Consider the following 27,624-nt stretch of genomic DNA (forward strand, 5'->3'; position numbering starts at 1 on the left):
TATATTGGATTATTGATAGATTGCATTTATGAACATGCTAATAGCAATGAATTGGTTGTAGAGTTTGAAATTGATAATGTTTGCCAACAGAACCCTCAGTTATTAATGTTTTTGATAACTTGGAGACCTGATCAATTTTCTTGTCATTTTTAAATTATTTAAGCTGGTTCTTGGTAATTTTCCTTTGTTTCAGAGTGGTTTTATGGTTTGTACTTATTTGTAAGCCTAAACTTGCACCACATTTGCCATAAGCAGTGTTGCTTGCTCAATGGACTGAGTTTGTATTAGAGAAATAACAATTACTGTAATTCCAAATATAGTATATGTATCTTAATGGAAATTGACAGTCTCTTGGTAAACATGAAAATATTTTTATATTAAACGTTTGAATTTCAAGATAGGGATGACTTATTTTTATTTTAAAGTATTCCTGTTTTATTTGCATAATTACTTGGACTTCCTAAATAAACATCAAAATATTTTTTGCTAACCTTATATATTGTACTTGTACATTTCTCTACACAAATAACTTGTACTCAAGTCTTCTGTGATTGGTGAAGATTTAGTAAGTGGGACTATTACTGATCTTTAAGATTTTTTGAAACTCTCCCAAATTAAAGTGCCATTAAACTGCATGGTATCAATTTTTAGTATGTTAAGATTGTGTCAAATAGCTTTAAGCTTTTAGGTAACAAGCACTGATTGCAAAATAGCCTTTTCTGTGCAAAACAGGCATAAAACAAATTTAAGGTGCTTTGTGAAGGCTGGAAAGGTAGAATGTGTAATGAGGATTGTAATTATAGGTGTAGGAGTTTTATTGTATGAACCCAGTTAAAATGTGGGACTGTGCTAAGAACAGGAGGAGGACATGACTTTCATAACCATAACTAGAGAGAATTAAGGAACTTAAATAAGTGTGTAAACTGTGTGCATGTGTTTTCTGAAATACCTTCTTGAGGCCAGATGTAAAATAATGTAATACTGCATATATATACTGTATACTTGTCCATGCTACTGGATTGCAGAATACTTCTGACAGATATTAATAGAGACAAAATTTGATCAGTACCAAACTGATTATGACAGAAATTGTCTGGAGTACTGTAGAATAGAAACATCACAACCAGCACTGTAGCAACTCTCTCAATTTCTTATGCTATCCATATGTTCTAAACCACAAATTAAATTCAATAAGCATTTCATGTAGAGAAAGCCCTAACATGTAGTATTAAAAAACTAAATGATAAATTGAATTATCATTATGACAGAAAAATAAACTCATAACTAGTGATTTGTATATGTAAAGAATTTTCCATTCTCTTGAAATCAAATGTCTATAAATACAACTTAAAATTATATTAGCTGCACTAATGAAAACAAAGCATTGCTTTGATGGTTTGAATGACTTATCTATCAAAATGCCAGGATTGTTCTCTTCAGACTTTCTTTTGAATGGGTTTCTATTTCTTGAAATACGTGACCAACCATCAATGCTTTACATGGTTTTTACTCTATTATTGTAAATAATCACATTTAAGTCATTTTATATTTCCATTCACGTTTCTGTTTTCTTTAAGTTTCTTTTGTATTTTTGTACTTTACTTGAAGTCCATGTATTTACATTTCTGAACACTGGAACTCATTTCTAACATTCTTATCTTGTCAGCAAGGCTGTCAAGTTCTTTTATATCAAGAGAGATATTTTCATTAGAATAAACTCTCCCAGCAATTGAGAATCATAATAAATATAGATACATCTGCTAAAGTATCCAAATCATTTCATAATAAAAACAATGTTCTCCACTAGTTACATTAATTAATGTACTCCACTTGTTACATTAATTGATAATGTAGTCCACTAATTACATTAATTAATTAATGTACTCCACTAGTTACATTAATTGATAATGTAGTCCACTAATTACATTAATTGATGTAATACTAATTTATTACTTTTTGTCACATTTCTAGTGCAACTCTGTTTTCTCTTTCCACTTATCCTTTCCAGTAATTTCTATGTATCCAGTGTGATAATAATCCTCTTGTGAATAACCTTATCAGTGATAATCTAATTTCAAAGTTGTGGACAATTAGTGAAAAAAAAACACCTCATTCTGAAACTAGTAAAATCAAGTTGAGTTTTATTTATTAACTGTTAGTTTTCATAATGTTTTTCTGTTTTAGTCCCAGGGTTGAGACAAGTGAAACATGCCAGATTCTACTTCAGTTTCCAAACCGTTTGAACGACTGCCTGTAAATGTACTTCCAGCTCACTACAACATCAGTTTCAGACCTGATTTGCAGAAACTTGTATTTGAAGGTCATGAAACCATCAAAGTTAAGGTAAAAAAATATTGTTTTGAATTTTTTATTATTTTTTATCCATGACTACAACAATTAAGTGAAGAAGTCTGTGCTTACTAGTAGTTGGATATTTCTCAACTTATCACTCTGAATATTCTTTTGAACCTAATAGACTTAATAATTTCAACTGTTATTCTAGGACGTATGGTATGGTCTCTTTCAGAAAATAATGGGTAGAATGCAAAGACATCTAATTTTATAATTTGTTACACAACTTTCAGATGGGTCAATGGAATAAAAAAGAGTTATAGCAGGAAGAAGTGAAAACATGATAATCTAGTACAGGGGTCTTCAAACCTTTTTGGACAGGGGTCAGGAGGTAGATCTCTTTAGGGTTTGTGGGCCGGAGGAGTCATGGTAAAATTACATGACCAGAATACAACGTCACTAATTTATTTCTCATAAGAGCACATACTGAAAATATTTGAGATGCACAACTGTCTTTTTTTTAACATTAGTGAGACACATGCTTCATTGGAGAAGGTAGATTAGGTGACTGCTTGCTAATTGTTTGGTTGGTCATATGAATTCTGACTGGATTTTTGGTGCTGGGTTTCTCAGTTTTATCTTTTTAAATGTTGTTAGATAAAATATGTTAGGCTTTTTTGTTGTCAGTGCATCTCATTTTGTAAGCCTAATATATATACTTTGAAAATATTTAAGGTTTTGAATTTAGGTTGTATTTACTTTTTATGTAAGATAACAAAACCTAAATATAATAAAATAAACCAACCTTTATGGGCATAAAAAAATAATAACTATGATATTGATAGAGTTTTTTACACTTGTTTTTATTCCAGTAGGAACCAAATATCGGAATGTATCTCAGTAAAACTTCAATACCCCTTATTATAAATGTATTACTTTAAACTGTTTATTAAACTTAATACCAGTGTCATAATGTACAAATTAAGCTTTAGGTAATTTTTCATGATTTTGGTAATGTTTGTTTCATTTTTTATGATTAGTGTTTATAGAAGTAAGTGTCTTATTATTTATTTTACAATTAAATTGTTCAGGAGAGTTAAGTTCTCCATAACTGATATGTCAGAGATCAAGTTGTTGATTGTTTTTATTTTACAGAAACTGAAAGTATAGTAGATTGAACTTAAACTGTATTATAGCATTTAAATCAAGAGAACTTAAGGAATTACGTATGAAACTCATGCAGATAGAAATCTACAATGTTTGCTGTAATGGATAGCCCAGCATGATAATCCTTTCAAGAATATTTTGTATCAGTTACTTGCAGGAAATCAGATCAAGTATTAGAAGTTTCAGTTATATTCAGTATTCTTTATTATTTCCTGATTATTTTATTGAGTATTAGCATTGTTTAACTGCTGCAAGAAAACATTTGGATGTTAAGTACTTGTTGAACTTTTCTTAACTGCATGTTTGGATGTTAAGTACTTGTTGAACTTTTCTTAACTGCATGTTTGGGTGTTAAGTAGTTTAACTTTTCTTAACTGCATGTTTGGATGTTAAGTACTTGTTGAACTTTTCTTAACTGCATGTTTGGATGTTAAGTACTTGTTGAACTTTTCTTAACTGCGTGTTTGGATGTTAAGTAGTTGAACTTTTCTTAACTGCGTGTTTGGATGTTAAGTACTTGTTGAACTTTTCTTAACTGCATGTTTAGGGGATTTATTTTTTTAGCTGATGTGCTAATCTCATTGTTCAGCTTAAATAACACTTTCATAAAAAATTTTTATCCATAATGTTATGTTTATGTCATCATCAGGACTTTGTATTCTAGTCTTCTCCAGTGATATTGGTTAAAGGCTATATTGTATGAACTCAGTATTTACAAATTTGAATATGATTTTATTATTTGTGGACATTTTCCATCACGTTTTCCTGTTCTTGATAAAGATTGACTGACATCATCCTAGAGTTCAACACAAGAAGGATGAAGGAGCTGAAAATATTGTTTATTTGTAACAATGAACCAACCTCCACTTTTAATTTTTATAAAATGTATATTTCTTTTTTTCATCAAGAACAAAATGCCACAAATATTGAAGTATCTCAGGATGATGAAAGACTGATGCTGACCTTTGGTCAACCTTTGATTGTTGGTAAAGGTGAATTGTATTTGGAGTTTTCTGGAGTTCTTAATGAAAAATTGAAGGGGTTTTATTGCAGCAAATATACAACCCTTGAGGGTGAAGTACATTATGCAGCAGTGACCCAGTTTAAGGTAAGAAAATTAAAAAAAAAAGTATTGTGTAAGCTGGTAAGATAAGACCAATGGCTGATGTCAGTTTTAAAAGTGCAAGTTCCAAAACATACTTTTCATCTGCTGACATTATGGTCATTTCTCAATATTCAGAGTTTCCATTTTTTGCTTATATAAGCTTATATAAGAATGTTTATTTCAGTCTTTTATATCCCACTCGATTGCCTTAGGCAAATTATCCGTGGGATTATGACTGAACGCCTCTAAGTCAGAATCCCATCTAGTCACTGCAATGATACCTTTATGAGTTTCTGGACTCATACCTACCCCACCCAATCGAACATGCTAACAACAAAACAGAACTACACAATTATGTAAATCAAGTTACAGAAGCCATACAGAAAGCCATAAAAAACACAATTCCTAAAACAAGAAGAAAGCAATCACATAATCAATGGACTCTAACACCAGAAATTCACGCACTAATAATCAAACGCAGACAATTAAGACGAACACACTATATTACACGTGATCCATCTATCAAAACACAAATCAATAGAACAAATGCAAAAATTAAACAAGAAATTAAAACAGCAAAAGAAACTAATTGGCAAAACTTCTGTAAAAACTTAGAAAAAATCAAGAACAATCAAAAAGAATTTTGGAAAAAATTCAAGAGTATTTCTTCAGACAAAAATACAAATCACATGCTACAACATATCACACACAACAATACAATCGCAAGGACGGACGTAGAGAAAGCTGACCTATTAGCTGACTACTACGAATCCTCCTTTAGCGACCTAAATTCAGTAGACTTTGACACACAACACCAACATCATGTCAACAACTTCATAAATACAAACCAAGCTTCATTCTCACCACAGTTCCCTGGCGAGACACTAGAAGCATACTCAAGTTCAATTAATAGAAAAATAACCATAACTGAACTAAAAATTAATATCAAAAACTTGAAGAATACTTTCCCCGGACATGACCAAATTCCAAACATTATTCTGAAAGAAAAGCTTTACTCTCCTATTACAACACCTCACAAACATCCTGAACATTTCACTAGCAACTGGATATTACCCTGACACTTGGAAAAAACCCATCACAACCACGATCCCAAAGAAACAAACCAACAGAACCAATCCAGATAATTTCCATCCCATCAGTCTGTTAAGCTGCCTTGGCAAACTGATGGAGAGAGTTATCTCCAACCGTCTTCTCCATTTTTGTGAATCAAATAACATCCTTCCAGAATCCCAAAATGCCTCCAGGAAAAACAGACAAACAACAGATCACCTCACATGACTCACCGAATCAGTCTGTAAAGCTTTCAACAACAACCAAGTAACCATTGGGGTATCCCTAGATGTCAAAAAAGCATTTGATAACGTATGCACAATGCCATCAAATACAAACTAAAACACCTGAAAATAAATCTTACTATAGTTAAATGGATATCAAATTTCTTAACAGATAGAACAGCACAAGTAAAAGTCAATAAAACTATATCTAAATCATTTAATAAAACCGCAGGAGTGCCCCAAGGATCAGTCCTCTCTCCATTTCTATATATTATTTTCGTTAGTGACATACCTTTCCCAAATCTAACATACACGCATAATTCACAATACGCAGACAACATCGCCATCTGGAGCACCTACAGAAACCCAGTGATGGCCATGTCTCGCGTACAAGAATCACTGAACAACGTCTCAACATGGAGCAACAAGTGGAGAGTCGTGTTAAATCCAACCAAAACACAAGCAATCACCTTCTACAAGAAATTAAAAAACAAAGAAAAAATCTAGAAAAAATAAAATTATCACTTGGAAATACAACCATTAACATGAGCAAAAACATCACATTCCTTGGCATCACTTTGAACACAAAACTAACATGGAAAAAACATGTTAACAATATACACTCATCAATTAGAAAACGGATTTCACACCTAATGACTCTAACCAGTAGACAATCGAAATGTTCACCAAACACCATTATCCAAATATACAAGGCTTACATCCGTCCACTAATAGAGTATGGATGTCAAGTAACATACAATATGTCAAATAACACACTCCAGAAAATCCAAGTTCAACAGAACAGAATACTAAGATCTGCATTCAGTCTACCGTCATTCACACCAGTAAATTATATACATCAAATCAGCAACCTACCAACACTAAAAATAGACTAATGGAAATATCACATAAATATTATCTAAAAGCAGAAAACAGAAACAAACTAACGGCATCGCTATACAAATTAGCTAGTGCACCAACAAAATACATTTCACCTTACAACATATTTCAAGAATCACAAATTACACAACAAAGTATCTAAAGAACTAAACTCATGTTAATAATATGTATTCTCTTTTTCATATATCGGGCACAGGACAGGCAAAACTTTCGGCGCCTGTCCTGTGAAAGTGGGTTTTCTCGGGGCACTCCTGTTTCCCCCCACAGCAAAAACTTAGGCATTGGATTTTTAGATCCCAGCCCAGGCAACTTTATTGCCAGACCCTGATTTGGGTCGTTTGAGTTCATGTTCATAATTACTTTGACTTCTGCCTTCCGGGACGGGACCTGGCCGTTCTCTCCGATGCTGCCTTTGCCTCGGTCTAGGATAACATTAAGAGTGTCCTCCTTCAACCAAAAAAAGAGTAAAAAATTATTTAATAAATAATAATAAAAAAAAAACAAAAAAAAACTAAACCTAATAACCTTTCATGAAAGGGGACGAAGAGGAACCACATCATTCCTGAACACCCCAGTTGGAGAGAGAATTCTTACGATTTCTTTCTCTCTAAACTAAACCTCTGCCACGTTAGTTTGCATTTGCATTAGGCAAATTTTAATTTGGAAATTTCTCTACCAAATTCAATGTGCCCTCTATCTAGTAACTGTATGTAACCACCTCATCGTGACAATATAATCATTTTTTCTAGACAAAACATTTGGTACAGTTTTCTGTCAACAAGAAACAAGAGTGCTGTGATTATTTACTATTTATCTTGTGATTTTGAGCATGGTTGGCATTTCTACTGTTATCATTATTTTTATATTTATACATTACTTGTATAAAAAAAGAAAAACTTACCAAAGGATATGAATTTCTGAGTTAATGTTTCTGATACAAAAGTCAACCAGAATTCTTCTCTTCCACCTCTGCTGTTTAGTGTTTGTTGACAGTCAATCAAAGCTGTCTGTGATGTGATCCATTATGAGATCGAGACGCATGTAGACCAAGGGTGTCTTTTCAAAGGGTTCTATAGTTTGCTTTGGCAAATGGCTAGTGAGAATTTAGACTTGTCTTTTCTGACTCCTTCTTTTACTAGGTGGTTCTCAACAGGGAATCATTTTGATCAGCCACCTCCAACCCCTTTTCTTCCATTAGTATTTCTGGTTTTTGAGGTTTGGGGGGTTTCTCCTATTGCATTTGATTGTACTCCTTCCTTGTTAGCAGAAAAGATGGAAAGTGACGACTTGATTTTTTTTCCTTTTTCTCCTGATATTGCTAGCCATGCTATGAGATTTGCTTGGAGTTATGCAATGGGATAGCTATGCCTTGTCCATATTTATTGCATTAGCATACTTTGACTAATCACCACCAGGAAAAGACTTATTTAGATTCTCAGTGGATGGATTCCCTATGGACCTGTGGGTGATCTAGCTTGGAAGATGTGATCACTTTAAATAGATTGCCCTAATGTATTTATCTTCAACCCAACTTTTGTCTGAAGCTCATCAATAGTTCTCTTAGCAGTTTGATGATGAGTTAGGGGATTTTGCTGATATCTGTCACAGTCAGATCATCTTCTTCCATTATTTCTTTGGTTTCCTGGTTGGTTTGTTGTTGAAATTTATTAGGCAAAGATGCTTTGCTAGAAAGAGTTCATTTCCATCTTCTGCCATTAGGGAGTTACAGAAAGCTCTTTTTCTCCAACTCATTTTATTTCCTGGTGTTCTAAAGACCTTAGAATTCTAAATTGATACTGCTCATTAAACATTCCCCTTTAGTGTTATTGGCTTCTTATCTTTCTGACTCTGATTTGGGAGAATCAGCCTGTAGTGTTTTCCAACCTCCTCCCCCTCTTTGGTTCCCAGGTCTCTTGGTTCCTATAAAAGGATCCATCTGTATTCTTGGGGATCTTTGGCTCAGGTAGGCTTGACTATCTTGGGGAGGCAGGAGAGAAGTGGGAGCATGATTACATAATTTTTTGGACATCCTGGAATTCTTTCATCAGGGATCTATGAGTATTCCAGGTTCTGGCTTCAGAGTTGGCCATTCAATTTACATCACCTCCACTGTTGCCTGCTCAAGCTGTTTCCTTTTTATAACCAACAGATCCACTATGGGTGAATCTCTGTTCCTGGGCCATAAGAGAGTTGTGAGTCAAATCAAGAAAGCAGTAGAGGGGGTCAATCCCATTCTTCTAGAATTTTATTCTCATTATTTTTATGGTATGATACCCAAGGACAAAGGATACTGGTACCCAATCATTGACCTATCTTAACTAATTTTTAGATTCTCCTTACTTTACAATTGAATCTTTTCTTAATCTACAATGGCATTTTATACCAGTACCCTGGATGACAAAGTTCAATGTTATTGGTACTTATCTCCATATTCCCATAGCATGATCTTTTTGGTGGTTTCTTAGGTTTATGCACAAAGCTCAGGTGCTAATGTTCCAGGCTCTTCTGTTTGGTTTTGCATCAGCACCTTATGTCTTCTGCAGAGTTGTTCATGCTTTTTCTTGTCATCTGCATTCCTTGGACCTGTGCATATATCATCATATTGATGACTGGCTTCTTTTGGCTCCATCTCACCAATTAGTAGAACAACACTTTCAAATCATCCTTTCAGAAACTGTAACTGTAAGCTTCCTTATCAGAAATGGTGAAATATATTTTTCACTGATGCAATATCTTGTCCATTTGGATTAAGTGCGTGTGGCCCAGGCACGTATGCCTTCTTTTTACAATTCCACACTAGCAACCACTTTCACCATAAGTACTACAAGTTGCAACAGTCTGTTGAAATTGGATGTTTATAAGGCCATCTAGGTGCCTACTGGATGGTATTATCTTTTAATGGACTGCCACTCATTGACAACAATGAGTAAAACTAATAGGGATCCTGTCCATTCCTGCCAGTCTTCAAGTTGAATAAATTGGGAACAGTTTGCCTCTCTTTGTGTGATTCTAGCTATAGTCTCAGCAGATGGTAAATATGTTTTGGAAGTTAACATTTTCCTAAACTGAAAATGTATTACAATAACTTACTTCTGCTGACACTCTCTTGCCCTATCTCCTGACTAAAAGCCATTTTATGTTCAAAAACGTGAACATGTATGGTATAAAAGACTGAAGTAAGCATTCTAAATGCTCAAAGAGGCTAAAAGTGAAAACACTGGAGTTCAAGAAATAGCTATGGTGTCAAGGACGTAAGTATCACTGGAGATAGATTTACAATTTAGGAAAATGCTAACTTATGATTTATAAATATGTTTGGAAAAATCACCATAAATGTTATTTAACTTTTCTTACCTACTGTTTACTCTCCTGTATTGTAATTTCTATGCTTGTCTAGTTAGATGTTAAGGACATCAGAAGGAAATTATATATGTAGAAATGGCTGGTATGAGTATAGAAAACTATATAGAGGAGCAAGCAACCTTTTGACCTTTTTCAGTCATCATCAGGTGAACCTGACATATATATATATATATATATATTATGTACATACATTTTTTTCTACAAGTGGGTTTTCTCATCATCACGGATCAGAAGGAAGTTCTTTAATCAAACTAATTTTAAATTTGGGATGTGGGACTGTCCTTATTTCACATTAAGGTCAACTATTTTAGACTAATAATTTGTGATTTTCTTGGTATAGTGAGATAAGAAAGTAATAAAACATTGGGAATTTAATATTTAATTTAATATTTGCAAATAGGAATTATAAAAAATTAGGGAAACAAGTTTGGAGATACTGCAGACATTGTTTACTCAAACTACAAACCCATATTTTAGTTATCTAGAATTACATTTGGTGGATTCTTGCATTGTTATTTGGGTGTATCCTCAGCAGTCAATAGTAAAGGTTTTAAAGTATTGTTTGAACTGAATCATATTTGTATAAAGTGCTTTTTTTTCTGACGATGCTACTAGGGTTTTGTGCATTCCTTGCAATCCTTATTATGAACTACTGTTGTAGTTCATGACATTTCTATATGTTTTGAATCCTTAAGTTATACCAACTAAAAAATTGGATTACCTCATGCCAATGGGTAAAGAAACATACAATGGAAAACAGTTTAATATTCAACAGATGGATGTACTTACAGATAATTTAAAATCCCAAATTGCTATTGAAGCTTAACAATTATAAGAATAAGAAAATGGTAATTGAACATCACCAGTAAGGTTGGCCAGGTTTGTATATGTCAGGGACACAACTTAGAAAGTCAAACATTTCCCAGTGGCTTTGATTTGGAAAGGTATAATGAGGATATAATGTGTTTAATATCACTGTATATATTGTATTTAGTTGGTTGAACTTTAATCTACATTAGAAAGATATATGTATAAATGATTCATGATAAAAAAGTTTGTAATATCAGTTAAAAAGTATTCAGTTTTGAATCAAAGCATGGTTGGCAAAAATGTTTAGCTTTTCTTTTGGGTTATTTGTGGATGATAATATATCCTTAGTTATCTTTTAGCATTTTAACTATGAGAACACATTTTGAAGGAAGAAATTGTTTTTCCTTATAGAATTAAAGACTTTTACACATATTTACAGTGTATTTAATTAACATGTTAATTAGAAAATCTGTCATGTGATCTTATTTCTATGTAGGTGTTGAAGTCATTGGTAATAATATTTCATTTTTAGTCCTAGGAAATTATCATGAATGTCCTTAATACAAAATAAAAATGTTCATGTAATTCTGTTATCTAATTGAAAAATTGTATTTTTAACAGAAATAACCCGATCATAAGTTAGAGGTTTGTAAGTACTGAGTGTTAAACAATATTTAAATACTGACATATGAATTGTTTTACTGTAATTCTATACGACTTAGCCAACTGATGCCAGACGTGCGTTTCCATGCTGGGATGAACCTGCTTTGAAAGCAACCTTTGATATTTCACTCATATCTCCAAAAGATCTGGTTACTCTTTCAAACATGGTAAGTTTTTAAGGAAAATGTTTTGTAGATATCAGATATATTATTGTTTTACCAAACATTTATCTTTGTATGTTATAAATTTATGTAGTTATGGCCCCCAGCACAGAAATGAATCATGAAAATTATGAAGAGATCAAAGTTTTAGGTTACTCCTTGTGATAGATTATGGTGAAATTTTGTTTGAATAGGATATATATGGAGACAACAGAAGGTATGTAAAGCTAGTTGATATTGCAAGTGGTCAAGGCAGAATGTCCAAACTCTTCATAAGGGATTTTAACCAATGTAAAGTATGCTCTTTGTGTAATATGTGACAATCATTTTTTTTTTGCCAGTAATCTAACTGTAAGTACAGGTATGAATGTTTTTTTTCAAAAGTGTAAGACATTTTTAGTATAAAGTAGCACTTAGAAGCACTTCTTCTGATGTTGCTCAAGTTCCTCCTGAACAGTTTTGACTTGTTCAGGATGATGATGGTTCAGACAGCTATTTTCTACCACCTGAATTTGTTATGTCTCATCCAGGAATTCCTGTGGGTTCTGTTAAGCTTAATATGACTCTTTTTGACATGATTTTTCAGGTGTGTTCTGTTTTATCCCTTACCCAGATTTCCCATTATCTTCTGCCTTATTACACAACACTCCTTCCATTCAGTATTTTGTATATCCACCCTCTCTTGATACTGGGGTTCATGATGAGTGTCTTGTATTTCAGTTAAATGATAGTGCCAGTATGCCTTGCCCTCTGAAGACTGCAGACCAGTTTGTTTTGGTCTACCATCAGACCATTTATTTGTTCCTGTGTTTCACTTGTAACCCATTTTACCTGTTTGGAAGCAAATCCTGGTTATCCTGTTCTTTTGTACTATGCCAATTTTCTAGTCTTCATATTGTTCTCATGTCTATCCTGAGGTGGTTGTCCTCTATCCACCTTTTCTCTGAGCTAATCCATCATGATCCTGAAGGTTTCTAGGGGGATATATTTGACCAGATTATCTCCTTATTGGTATGTTTGTCAGCTTTGGCTCTTTCTTTATATATATGGTCCCTCTGTTGTTGTGATTGTTTGGGGAGAGATGTGGTTTTGGATTATGTTTGTGTACCATCTTTTTATCTTTAGGCTTATATCTTGCCCTTTTTCTTAATAGGTCAGTCATTATATATCTTCTTACAATTTTAGAATTATTGGTAGCATCTATGAAACAGCAGTTGACTCTTTCCTTGTTAGTTGATAATTTATTTCGCACAGAGCCTCAAAAATTCCCTATATCTGTTTCCTGTTCTACCCTTACCTGTTCTTCTTCTTGTCATTTGTTTTGATGATGAGTGTCACATTGCCAACAGTATTGCTGTGGTTTCTAGTCTAGTGGGGAAGGGGGGCTTGTTTATCCCAATTTATTCATTTATTGTAAGATTTCATTACAGATCTGTGGGTCCTTCAGGTTTTATTGCAGGGACTTGTTATCCATTTCCTCTCTCTTCTTCTGTTGTCTTAGTTGCAATTTTCCTTTTTGTTCCTTTGGAATCTTCCCACATGTCAACATCTGGATCAGGCAGTACAAGATCTTTTCTTTCAACATGCCATCAAACCTGTAGTTTACTCTTCTCCATTGCCTTATTCCAGGTTGTGTGTGGTTGCCTAGAAAACTGGAGACTGGTGGCCTGTAATAGATCTGTCATATTTCAATCACTTTTTGGTTCTAACTGTTTTTATCTTGGAGTCATTTCTCGCTCTCAAGTGGGCTTTTTATCTGAGTTTAGGGATGACCAGAGTTAATATTTCAAGTTTTTATCTCCATATTTTGAAACAGTCAAGACCCTGTCTTTGGTTTATTCGTCCAAGGGCTGTTTATAGTTTTTGCATTTTTCTCTTTTGGACTTGCCACAGGCTTTTATGTCTTTTATCAGATGGTCAAGATTTTTGTGGTCTTATGCAAACTTGAGGCTTGCATTTCAAAATTACTTGGATGTCTGGCTTCTTTTGGCTTTTTCCAAACTGGAGTTCATGCAACACATTTATCTGTTTCCTTCAGAAGCGGCTAGGTCAGATGGCTGATCAAGTTGGAGAAATCCTTCCTTGTTTAATCCAATATCTTATCCATTTGGGTGTTCATCACTCATCTTAGGCAGAACCAACCTTCTCTTCTTCAACTCTGTTCAGTGGAGCTGGTAGATATCATTGCCCTTACTGCTCATGAGGTTCTATCTCTTTAGAGATAATGATTCTCTTTAATGGCACTTATCCTCATTGGTTGTACTTGCATGAAATTCCTTCAGTGGACTTTTTGTAATCAATGAAATTTTGCACTAAATCCCTTGGATGTTTCTATTACCTTTCTTTTTCTTGTTGACAATCTGCATTGGTGCTTGGACAAGGCTCAAACTTCATTGGGATTTCACTTTATTCCCCTTGTCTGGATTTATATGTTTTCATGGATGCTTCTCTTCTATGGCTGAGAAGTGTGGGTCAAACACCAATGTTTTTAGGTCTATGGTCTATGACAGAAAGGTCTTACCATATCAATATCCTGGAGTTGCTTGCAGTCCAGTGGACTTTGGATCATTTTCTTCCTCTTGCTTGCAGTCATCTGGTTATGATTCATGCAGACATTTCTGTGGTTTTGTCATATCAATCATCAGGGAAGCATCCATTCTTATTTCCTTTGTCTTGGACATTGGATCTTCTCTTTTGGGCTCTCACACAAGCTATTCATTTTTTGTGTATCATGTTCCTGATATTTTCAATGTGGTTGGGGATTAGTTTTTCTGCCCAAGCACAATTTATCTGATGGAATGGTCTCTAGATCTTCAGGTGATCCAGTGGTTGTGTATTTAGTTGAGTACTTTTTACCTGGATGCAGTTACTACTATCCTCAGTACCAAGGTATCTCAGTTTTGGTCTGTGGTACCTCATCCACTAGCTCTGGCTGTTAATTGGTTCAGTCAGGACTGGACTGAAAATTTTTTGTATGCTTGTCCTATTTCTGAGGGTAATTTCTGTCATCCACTCTATTTCATGTTGTGTCTTTCTGATTACTCCATATTGGCTTGCTTAACCATGAATCTTGCTGCTTCATATTCATTCTGCTCTTTCTATTATTGCTTCTTACAAACATTCCATCCTTTGTATGGTAGCCTTAGTCCTGGGCAGTTAATTCAGCCATTCCTATCCTTTGTCTTTGTGCCTAGTTTTTATTCACTCCTTGGCAAAAAAATTAGTTTATTCCAGAAAATAGCTTCACTGTTGGTACATTCTGTTTGATCTTCTTACAAGGAGGTTTATCAACATAAGTGGAATGTCTTCTGCAATTTGATTTTTGGGCTGATTATTCTCATGTGTTCATCCCACTGTTTCTTGATTATTTGAGGGGTCTTTGAATTCCTACATCACAGTTTATCGGACATTCTTATCCCAGACCTTTCAATTTTCCTGGTACCATAAATTTTTTACCTCCCATATCTTGCCACTCCTGTTATGTTCCTTCCAGATTATTCACTCTTTATGGCATACAGCTCTTCCAGATTGGGTTTTCAATGTAATTCTTCATTGTCTTACTTTACCTCTGCTTGAACCTTTCTTCCATATTTTATTTATCCTTTAAAGAGTAGTTCCTTCTTTTTTGGCTTTTCAATATTGTCAGTCTGATTTGTTTGTCATCGATGTTCATGTGCTCTGTGTAATTTCTCCTGTCTTTTCCTTTACCTGGATTGATCCTTTGTTCCCAAAACTTTGACAGCTAGGGAGGGTAATTCTCCTTCTTACTAATTTTCCTTCCTTCCATTTCCCACCTCTGTTCCCAGTTTGATCTGTTTATACTTCTGTGTCCCATTGATGCTTTTCATTGTTATATTGCACACATGGTTTCCTTCCATCACTACCATTCCTCTTTGTTCATTCTTTGGCAACTATGTTTTATTCATGGTCTATCTTCTTTTACTATTACCAATTAGATTCAGCTTTTGATTGGCTTATTCTTCCTTGTCTCGCTCTTCTTGTTAACTATTCTGGGTGTCTTCCAATAAAATTAGGTACCTCACTTTTCCCTGGCATCTTATCTGCATTGTCCATTGGAGGAACTCCTGGAGTCATGTGGACCTCTCAGCATACTTTAATCTCACTATTTGATGGTGTTGTTATAATTTTCCTAAATTGTAAATATTTCCAGCAGGTACTTACTTCCACCCTTTCCTTGTTTACTGTCTACACATCTGTTGCTGTTGATTTGTTACGTGATAATTTGCATGTGTGAATCAATTAAACATGTAAACCAAGAAGGTACTTAGGAATAAAAGGCTTATTGCACGTGAAAAAAAGAAAATAGAGGGCAGCACTTAATAAGAATGTCTATATGTGTTAGTGGAATTAAGCACCCATTTGTAATATATTTTCAGTGTTAGCAAATTATTACTTTTGGTTTTTCTGACATCAAAAATAGGATACTGCTATTCACAACCAATCTGAAAAAGACACTATACATAGTTATAACTATTAATCTAAAATTTAAACTTTCTACCTTCTAGATATATTAAACTCAGCAGAGAAGCCCTTCCTTTCTCTCTCTCTCCTGACTTTAGAGATTGTTTGCTAATGAATTTTAAGTAGCCAATGGATTACATGTTTATAACCAACAGAAAGAGCAGTTTCTTCTCTACATAAATCTTAAGACTGTTTTGTTTCCCTACTGTTTAAACCATCACATCATAGTAAAACTTTTTACACCAGTTTCTAGTCTACATCTCAGGTGAGACAGCGAAAAGTCCTCAGATTTACAATGGTAAAATCGGGGGTTTGACATACCCTTCAGTGGACACAGCAGATAGCCCAATGTGGTTTTGCTATAAGAAAAACATGCACTTTATAGTCTACATAGAAAACCTTATAAGGTATAGTTGTTTTGTAGACATTTTGATATATCTTTTATATTTTGAGATGCAAATTTCAAAGTTACATGAATTATTTTTTTTTTGATGTAAAAATCTGTGAAACTAGGTGAGGACAGTAGAAGAGTGATCAAAACTGAAGTTACCTCATGTATGTGTTGTGACTTTTTTTTGTACGAGTTTTTAAAGTTTCATCTGGTAGTGTTTTTCAAACACATGATATTCATGTTTTAGGTGCCATGGAAAACTGGGGGCTAGTCACCTACCGTGAAACGTGTCTTCTTGTTGATCCACAGAATACCTCGGCCGATCGGAAGCAGTGGATAGCCCTGGTGGTTGGGCACGAGCTTGCTCACCAGTGGTTTGGTAATCTAGTAACTATGGTAAAATTAATTGTTATTATTTACACTTTGCATGTTTGTAATTATAATTTGACATTTCAACAGCTGATCAAATAGGTATTATATATAAGCTGTTTGAAGGGAAAGTTTCTTATTGTTTTTAAAATAACTGTATATATATATAGTGGGTGTTGCACAGACTAAAGGTTGGGTGGTGCCATTCAATGATTTGGGTGTTTAAACTACAAGAAAAAATGTAAAAAGAAGACTTGTCACATGGTAATATCTTCTACACACATCTTTAAAAAATAACTCATGAAATTAAAGAATAATGTGTCAACTAATATACCTGAGTTTTTATTATTAATTTTAATGGTATTAAAGTAAGATTTAAAATACACATAATACTAGTTTAAAAAAGGTTATTGAAGAGTGTTGCTCTAACACAAAAATAATTACAAGCTACATGTAGTAAGCAGGTATTGTAGTCTTCTGTGGTTAAGTATCATTTATTTAAAATAATCTTGGTGTATTGTGTGTATTTTCTAGTCTATCATATATGTGTTAAGATTTGCTGTTAAAGTATTTTACTTAAAGATGGGTTTTATATCATGAATTTTTCAACTGGTTAAAACTGTAAATGAAAGAATATAGCCTGAATGTTTTCACTAAAAGTTTTAATCCTATTCAAATAGCTAGTATTTCATAGAATGACGATCAGGCTACTTGTATGGCTGTTAAACATGTATATAGTAACGTAATACTGGCTAAGTTCTTTACATTTGTTTTAAATTAACTTTTCACAAATATCAAACGTTAACTATTTCAGGAGTGGTGGACACATCTCTGGTTAAATGAAGGGTTTGCATCATTTATTGAGTTCTTATGTGTCAATCATCTGTTTTCTGAATATGAAATTTGGACTCAGTTTGTGACTGATGTCTATACCCGTGCTCTGGAACTCGATGCTTTGCACAACAGTCATCCAATTGAGGTAAGTTGGAATAGCTTTGACAGTAGTCATAATAAATATAGGAAAATAAATGGTGGCACGGTATATGACAACTAACATTTAAACCTAGAACTTGAGTTTCAATCCTGTCCAACCACTGGCATTACTTATATAAAACACTTGTATGTTTGCATTCATGGAAATTAATAACACTCAAAAAATGTATCTCAAACACAGACACTTCTAATGTAAAACATGACATCATTTAAATGTATTTGAACTTAAACTGTAGTCATTTGATAACTCAACAACTGATAATAAAATAAAAACCACTATATAACATAATTGTATATTGTGTCATTACATAACCATGGCTATATCTATCAACATGAGAGGCAAGTTTTGCAATGTTTATTAGTAATTATTTAATCACATGCCTCATGGTATCATGTGCTTACTTATTTTATGAGAAAAATATCAATATATACATATATATATACATACACACTTGATTATAACTTGCTGTACGTTGCTTGTAAAAGCTACATCTGTACTCATTTTAAAGTTGTTTCAAAACAGACCCCTTCTATTCTATAAGCTTGTGCTGCCACATGGTGTTAATCCTCAAACATCTGTATTCAATCAAATAATGATTAGGTTTAGGCTTCAGACTTGAGATATATCCATATTACCTCAGTTAGTTAGTAGGTTTAGGCTTGACTTCTCATGCATCTGTGGGGTTAGTTTAGATCATTAGTACAAAAAGATTTAAAACTGAAAGAAACTACAGTTCATTACATTTCATATCTTGGAAAGAAAAAAGAAAAAAAATTGAAATTACTGAAAAAGATAAAATAAATCGCAAACTGTATGATATGAATTGATGTTATTTTTTTATTTATCATGCACTAGACTTCATGTTATGTGATTTTGTGTTTTCATTATAAGGTGGCCTAGCATGGCTAGGTGGTTAAGGCACTTGACTCGTAATCCAAGGGTCATAGGTTTGAATCCCTGTCACACCAAACATGCACTATCAAGTGCAATCATATAAGACATTTTTTCAATAATGTGTTTATATTTTAGGAGTAATAAGAACTGATTTTAAATGTAGTCATATAAAGATAAATGAGAACATTAAATTTTTAAAAATTCTGTCTTTTCCTCCATTTTCATTTCTCCTGAGGTCACCTAAAAATAATGCATATTTTATCAACATTTCTTTTTGTTAAGTAATAAAAAAATGCAGTTTTCTAACCCTAATTACAACTTGTGCTTTCTGAGGTGTTTTTTAGTTGGGAATTATAAATATTTAAATTTGTGGCCTTCACAGATAAAACTTTCACCACATAGAATGTCATGCAGATCTGTCATTTCTGTACATTTATTTATTATTTCCTACTTAAATAATTCAGACATGGTGTGTTTTTTTATGAAGATGATTTCAAAGTAGTTTACAAGTTAGCAAATTGTATTTATTTTACAATTTCCAAACTTTTAAAGGTAATATAATAATAAATATATCACATAAAGGATGGGTCTGTTATTAATGTTATTTTTTTTTCAATCTATTTATCTCTGTACTTTCTTTTGTAAATGTATGAATTGCACATTTTTAAATTGTAGTTGGGCTCCAGCATTGCCAGGTGGTTAAGGCACTTGACTCGTAATTCAAGGGTCACAGGTTTGAATCCCCATCACACCAAACATGCTTACCGTTTCAGCTGTGTGAGCATTATAATGTTACGCTCAATCCCACTATTTGTTGGTAAAAGAGTAGCCCAAGAGTTGGCAATGGTTGATGATGACTAGCTGCCTTTCCTCCGGTCTTACACTGCTAAATTAGGGACAGCTAGTGCAGATAGCCCTTGTGTAACTTTGTGTGAAATTCAAAACAAAACAAATCAAATTGTAGTTATTAGTTCAGGACCCTTTCATGATTACATTTCTGACTGTATATTTATCTTGTATGAGTTTTTCTGATTGTTTTATTAACAAGTGCTTTGGCAGTTCCTTTCTCATGTCAAATACTTCCACATGTAAGTTGAAGTTATGGAACCTCTTGCTTAACTTTGCCCTGGCATCAGCTTAGAGATTATAATTTCTGAAAAGATTACAGGGAAGAGGTTTATAAAGAGGGTTAATAAAATTATAATAAGTCAGAATATTGTAAACACATTTTGCAGTACTGTAAATATTGTAAGATCACTGGTTTTTAATAGGAGATCCTGGAAAAGTCCTTGGAAGTGTAACTCTATCACTCCAAAACTCCTATGTTTTATTTATGATAAACCATATTATTGTATTTATTTCAGATATGCAAAAAAACAATCCTCTAGAAAGCCCTCCAGATGTTCAGCAGTAAGGACAAGAGCTATACACTGCTAAACATTAGGTGTCAATACCTGTGGTGGGCACAGAAGTGACAGCCTATTGTGCTTAAGTAAACAAACAAAGGTGTAACTTGTAGAACGTGAAATATGTTGACTAGGCCACACTTTTTTGAGGTTCCTATGCTCTGATCTGCTTCAGTTACTAATGTGTTTGCACAGTTGTACTTTCTCATAATATTTAAACTATGTGTCTCTGTCTGCAAACAAAGAGGCTTCACATGGATGTTGGAATTATAGTGTTAACAAAGGTAAAAAATCCAAATAATTGTTGATGGAATGAAGAAAATGGCTTTCATGGAATGTTTATGGTCCCATATTCAGCATAAACACTGTTACTCATTTTTGAAGGTTTTTGATCAGTTAGCTCTTAAAATTCATCAATAAGAGAAGACAAGAAAGAAAAGTTTGAGTGCAAATAGGTAGAAACCTTACATAAACCTAACTACCATTCAAATAGGTAGAAACCTTACATAAACCTAACTACCATTCAAATAGGTAGAAACCTTACATAAACCTAACTACCATTCAAATAGGTAGAAACCTTACATAAACCTAACTACCATTCAAATAGGTAGAAACCTTACATAAACCTAACTACCATTCAAATAGGTAGAAACCTTACATAAACCTAACTACCATTCAAATAGGTAGAAACCTTACATAAACCTAACTACCATTCAAATAGGTAGAAACCTTACATAAACCTAACTACCATTCAAATAGGTAGAAACCTTACATAAACCTAACTACCATTCAAATAGGTAGAAACCTTACATAAACCTAACTACCATTCAAATAGGTAGAAACCTTACATAAACCTAACTACCATTCAAATAGGTAGAAACCTTACATAAACCTAACTACCATTCAAATAGGTAGAAACCTTACATAAACCTAACTACCATTCAAATAGGTAGAAACCTTACATAAACCTAACTACCATTCAAATAGGTAGAAACCTTACATAAACCTAACTACCATTCAAATAGGTAGAAACCTTACATAAACCTAACTACCATTCAAATAGGGTAGAAACCTTACATAAACCTAACTACCATTCAAATAGGTAGAAACCTTACATAAACCTAACTACCATTCAAATAGGTAGAAACCTTACATAAACCTAACTACCATTCAAATAGGTAGAAACCTTACATAAACCTAACTACCATTCAAATAGGTAGAAACCTTACATAAACCTAACTACCATTCAGGATAGAGTCAAATATTCGCCATTAAAAAATACACTAGTTTATATCTAATTAGATCACCTATTATTTGTTCAGTGCTTGAGTTAGGCTGCGATGTTTCGAGTCCTATTACTAAATATTTTAGGGACAACTGGGTGTATGAATACAGTGTTGTGATTTGTGTTAATTGTGTTATTTTCTTTCTCTCATGTATTGTTTCAGGTCTAAATGAATACAATTCTTAAACGTGTAGTTCATGATTAATTTTGTAGTAATTGTAACATATGATGACTGATATACTTGAAGAGAAATAAAATTATTGTGAGCAGCTGTTTCATATATTTATCTGTGTATGTTTATTTGTAAACACTAGTACTTTCTTTAGGTTTTTAGTAAAGGCATGAACACGTACCTGACAAGACACATGTACATAAATGCTCAAACTGAAGATCCCTGGCAGGCGTTAGAAGATGCTAGTCAGAAACCCGTGGCAGCTATCATGAGCACATGGACAAAACAAAAGGGTTTTCCTGTGATATCAGTAAGTCTTTCTTAAAGTTTTTTTTTTCATCTATAAAACTAAATATTTTTGGTAACAATGTCATTCCCTTCCAGTATTGTTTGTTTTGTTTTCTTTAAGACCTGTATACAAAACATATTTTGATATTCTGTGATGCCAAAGTTATAGAAAGAATGAGTGTGATATCCAGTATTATCTTAACTTTTGTAAAAATAACATTTGAAACTGTTCTATGATGTATTAAGTTTGAATGTATGCCTTTAATTGTATGTTCACTGAAAGTGTTAATAAAATTCAATGTTTACTGTGTTTTTTGGTGAATATTAATAATCACTTTGTGAAATTTAAGACATTATTTTGGTTTACAGGTGTCATGCAGGCAAAATGGAAAACGTAAGATTCTTTCTTTGAATAAAAAAAAAGTTCTGTGCTGATGGAAACACTGATGGTAATGATATTCTCTTTGTGCATGACATCCTTAAATATTTATCTCTGTTTCTTATTTTATATATCCATACTGCCTTAAAACTTGAACATAAGTATATAATAAATAGAACTTAATGTGGAAAACATAATTTATCACAATTAGACAAAACTGTTAATCATATACAAATATTTAGCATTTGAGGTAATTATTAAAACATTCTAACCTAAATCACTCAACTGATTTAATTTTGTCTCTGACAGAATATACAATTGTGTTGTTATTATTTAGAAATTAAAAGCTTTCATAATTTTTCTCAGGGGATAATCTGAGGTTACTTGTACCCATTAACATTACAACAATGAAGTCTCCAGAACGGATAGTGAAGCAAGTTCTTCTAGAAGCTTCAACTATGGAAGTTCTTGTAGAGAATGTAGAACCTAATGAATGGGTGAAGGTAAGAGTTTATTTTATTAACTTTACAAAGTGATTACTTAGTACTATTCTATTGTTGTGTATGTTACACGGCCTTGTTTTGTAAGACTCTATCTTTGTTTCTGAGTGTATATTTGTAAAACTTACCTTAAAGTCATAATTTTGTAATGAAAAATAATTATTTATTTTAGCTAATGCTTGCAGTCAAACAAATAAAAACAGTTTCAGTTAACAAGCACGTTATAGGTTGAATTTGATACATAATGATGTGGTAAACTATTAAATGAAGAACCCTTAAAGTTTTGATTTAAAATCTATTGAAAGAATGAAAATAGAATGATTTACAATGAAAACACAACTTCAGTAAATTATTTTGAATAATACTTTTCTTTGACATAGTAATTCAGATGACAACTGAATTATAAACCTAAAGGACAAGAGTTTATGAAGGCTGTATTTGGTTCCATTCAGATATTTAATTATATGATTTAGTTTCTTGTTGGTGGTTCACCAAAGGAAAAGTAATGCGTTTGTGTTTTATAAGCATTTTGTAAAATATAACAAAAAGTTTAAAACAAAATGTGTACAAAAACATGGTCATCATTTTCATCAACATAATTTTACTGAAACTTTTTATAAGTAGGTTTTTCAAACAAGTAAATACTGTATGGTTGTTTCACTAAATACAAGTTAAAATTAAATACAACATTTTAAAACCCAGTAGCATTTGTAAAACAGAAAAACTTGGAACATATTATCATTACAGTTCATTTGTTTTTTCTGTTTTCTGTTAGATGCTGTGACACAGTATACATGTGTATGCTTATCCTGTTTTGGATGTTTTATATTTAATACTAAGTGGACGTATACAGGTTATGGAATTGGCTGTTTCTGTATGTTCTCCTTCTATAAGTTTAGGCTGTTCTTATTTGGTAGATAGAGTAAAAGTGTAATATTTCACATTTATAAGTTTTGTTTAATAATTGTTCATTTTACTGTTCCTAACAAGTCACTACAGCCAGCCATGTTTGTAATGTTACGTGGCTTCTCTTGATGTTTTTCAGTTTTTGTAGTGAATATTTAAAGCCATGAGAAATGTACTTTGTAGAAAATTAATTTTAGTAATTGTATAAATTAGACATCTAAAAATTAATCTGTTACTATCATTTTATAGATGGTTCTAGAAAATGAGAATGACAATAGTATAGTTTTCTCTAACTTTAATTCTACAAGTGTCAATACACAACACTCAACAAATTAGTGAAGTGACAAGTATTCAATGTGAAACTTGTCAAATCTCTATATAATACTTCTTGAGGTGTCAGGTATTTGTGTGTTCCATTTTTCTCTGGAGGTGGGTTACCATAAACTGATTTTTTCTTCTTGTACATTTACTGTAAAATATTGGAAATTTTTCACAATATTTCAAGAAACGAGCAGCTAGTTATCATTGAAATAAAAACAATTATCATACAACTGTGAAAGTGAGTGAAAACGATTTGTTTTAATAAATACATCCACTTATTTTGAAAATTGAAGATAACTTCTGGTGATATGTCTATTTATCAACCAGCAACCATCTTAATAAAAGGACATTGAACTACATGGTTTAGCGAAAGGTCATAAATTTCAAACAACTCTGAGCCCACCCCTTCTAATCTCCAGAGCTAATTCAGTTTTAGTTTCTGTATCTTGACTACACAAAAGGCTAATTCACCCTCATAAGAAATTCCTTTACACTTTAGTGGCACCAACAACTTTCTCAGTAGACTGTGTAGTGATATATTATAGATTAGTATGAAGAACATCCCATGTCCTCCAAACATTGTCATTATGTAACCTTCCATTTTCACCATAAAGGTTTTAAGCTTGGTTATGAAGCTTGATGGACCTAATCCTCTGTTTATTACCACCAGTGAATTATGAAGATTGTTGGAGCTAGAGATCTGATTTTTACTACCAGTGAATTATGAAGCTTGATGGACCTAATCCTCTGTTTATTACCACCAGTGAATTATGAAGATTGTTGGAGCTAGAGATCTGATTTTTACTACCAGTGAATTATGAAGATTGTTGGATCTAATCCTTTGTTTATTACTACTAGTGAATTATGAAGATTGTTCGATCTAGTCATCTGTTTATTACTACTAGTGAATTATGAAGATTGTTGGATCTAATCCTTTGTTTATTACCACCAGTGAATTATAAGGATTGTTGGATCTAATCCTTTGTTTATTACTACTAGTGAATTATGAAGATTGTTGGATCTAATCCTCTGTTTATTACCACCAGTGAATTATAAGGATTGTTGGATCTAATCTGCTGTTTATTACAACCAGTGAATTATGAAAATTTTTGGAGCTAGTGATCTGATTTTTACTACCAGTGAATTATGAAGATTGTTGGATCTAATCTGCTGTTTATTGCAACCAGTGAATTATGAAGATTGTTGGATCTAATCCTTTGTTTATTACTTCTAGTGAATTATGAAGATTGTTGGATCTTATCCTCTGTTTATTACCACCAGTGAATTATAAGGATTGTTGGATCTAATCTGCTGTTTATTGCAACCAGTGAATTATGAAGATTGTTGGATCTAATCCACTATTTATTACTACTAGTGAATTATGAAGATTGTTGGATCTAATCCTCTGTTTATTACCACCAGTGAATTATAAGGATTGTTGGATCTAATCTGCTGTTTATTGCAACCAGTGAATTATGAAGATTGTTGGATCTAATCTGCTGTTTATTACCACCAGTGAATTATGAAGATTGTTGGATCTAATCCACTATTTATTACTACTAGTGAATTATGAAGATTGTTGAATCTAATCTGCTGTTTATTACAACCAGTGAATTATAAAGATTGTTGGATCTAATCTGCTGTTTATTACAACCATTGAATTACAAAGAATTTTAGATCTAATCCACTATTTATTACTATCAGTAAATTATGAAGATTGTTCAGTCTGATCTTCTGTTTGTTACATGATGTATTTGAAACCACAATGCTAAACTTTGTTATTAAAGATTTTTGTTTTTCAGTTGGTAAAGTACTATACAAGACTACAGTTTTCTATAAGATTTATCTTTTACTTGAAGTTTCTATTTCATATAACATATTTGTTTGTAGTAAAGCACAAAGTTACAAAATGGGCTACCTATGATATGCCCATTATAGGCATCAAAGACCTGTTTTTAGTGTTATAAGTCTTCTTATAATACATACTATGAATTTCATCATACGTCTCATTCCCTGTATTAACATCTTTTAACAGGAATTCTTCTCTAAGAAGCCATTTTGTGAAACAGAAAGAACTGTACAACAGTCGCTGCAGACTATTCGTCTTAATAGGGATTGGTTATCGAGACATGCAGTTGCCATTAAGATATATTTAACTAGTCGTTTGTGATTTTATCTCTAATTACAATAGACAGTAACAAAAAAACTACTGAACAGAAGAGGTCAAGGAATATTATCAACATCTGTTTAACATTTTGGGTTAAGACATTGAATATTTGATTAATATTACAACATAAGGATAAGATTAGCAGTGTTTTAACATTAAAATGTAGTTTTCTTTCTGATGTCATTGATCTATAATTTAACAACGATTTGTTGCTATTTGTTTCATCTTTGGGATAATATTTGTTTTAAACATTTCACTATTTATTGAGAACAAGTATTGTAAACATGCTGTTTATATATTAGTGTCCCGTTTTCTATGCCTTTCTTAATAATAAATACGGATGATTCTTTTTGGAAAAACACCAGAAAGAATCTTAGTAGAATCTGTTCTACTCTCTGCATCAGGTAATGGTAATTTTAAGGTACACTCCAGAGAGAAATGTGTGAACACTAAGAGAGATTAATTGGTATAATAATATACATATACTGTTTACGTAGAAACATAGAATTGAAAATGTACAATTTCCGTTAAAATAAATTTCTGCAAGCCTAAAGATGTAAAGGAATTTGGTGAACACAGATACTTACTATTTTCGGATATAAATACTGGGACATGTAACTTTCAGTGATTTTCATTAGATTTGCTTGTTTGAAATTTTGTGCCAAGCTAAACGAGGACTACCTGTGCTAGCCATCCCTAATTTAGCAATATAAGACTGGAGGGAAGGCAGCTAGTCATTGCCACCCACTGCCAACTCTTGGGCTACTATTTTTACCAGTGAATAGTGGGATTGACTATAATATTACAATGTCTGGCTGAAAGGGCAAGCATGTCTGGTGTGATTTTGATTAGATATCATAGATTTGATAATAAGTAAATTTGGAGATAGTGAGGTGGTGTTTATATTAATCTATTATATTTCATTGTATTAGAATACTAATATTATCCATCATTTCACTTTAGCAGAAAATATGACCATATAATTATATTATGATTCTATTATTAGCAGAATATAACACAGCTTTACCATAGTATTAGACCAACTAATGTTAGTATTTCACTGCTTTATAACATCGTAACTACATCATCATTACAATTAAAGTAGGTAATTACAACTCCATTGTAATAAATATTATCATTGTTACACGTAAATATATATTTTTTTTAAATACACGTGTGAGATAAGTACAGTAGCGGTAAGATTTGATTTCTCTAAAAACTGCAGGTATCCTTGTGTCACATCAGACTATTCTTTCTCTACTGTAACTGAACCCTCGAACTTAGTGGGCTATAGTTTGTTTTCTAATGCCCAAA

The 27,624-nt window shown here is 32.7% G+C and overlaps 1 protein-coding gene across 1 annotated transcript; it reads left to right on the forward strand.

Moving 5' to 3' along the window:
- The first annotated feature begins 2,183 nt into the window (after positions 1–2,183).
- On the forward strand, positions 2,184–26,692 carry LOC143257790 (puromycin-sensitive aminopeptidase-like). Its single transcript, XM_076516822.1, has 13 exons — positions 2,184–2,343; positions 2,504–2,537; positions 4,368–4,567; positions 11,655–11,762; positions 12,229–12,342; positions 13,650–13,804; positions 14,639–14,751; positions 16,877–17,025; positions 17,813–17,977; positions 21,904–22,059; positions 22,407–22,467; positions 22,783–22,919; positions 26,179–26,692. Exons 1-13 carry the CDS (start codon positions 2,209–2,211, stop codon positions 26,311–26,313), a joined length of 1,662 nt encoding a protein of 553 aa, XP_076372937.1. The 5' UTR covers positions 2,184–2,208; the 3' UTR covers positions 26,314–26,692.
- The last annotated feature ends 932 nt before the right edge of the window (positions 26,693–27,624 follow it).

Source organism: Tachypleus tridentatus, chromosome 7 (genome assembly GCF_004210375.1).
Source record: "Tachypleus tridentatus isolate NWPU-2018 chromosome 7, ASM421037v1, whole genome shotgun sequence".
NCBI classification, from domain to species: Eukaryota; Metazoa; Arthropoda; class Merostomata; order Xiphosura; family Limulidae; genus Tachypleus; species Tachypleus tridentatus.

Excerpts from the sequence above, each read along its gene's own strand:
- LOC143257790 (XM_076516822.1), top strand. The coding sequence starts at position 2,209 with ATGCCAGATTCTACTTCAGTTTCCAAACCGTTTGAACGACTGCCTGTA. Across the intron at positions 12,343-13,649 it reads TTTTTGACATGATTTTTCAG|GCTTTTATGTCTTTTATCAG; the intron begins GTGTGTTCTGTT and ends GACTTGCCACAG. Across the intron at positions 22,060-22,406 it reads AGGGTTTTCCTGTGATATCA|GTGTCATGCAGGCAAAATGG; the intron begins GTAAGTCTTTCT and ends TTTGGTTTACAG.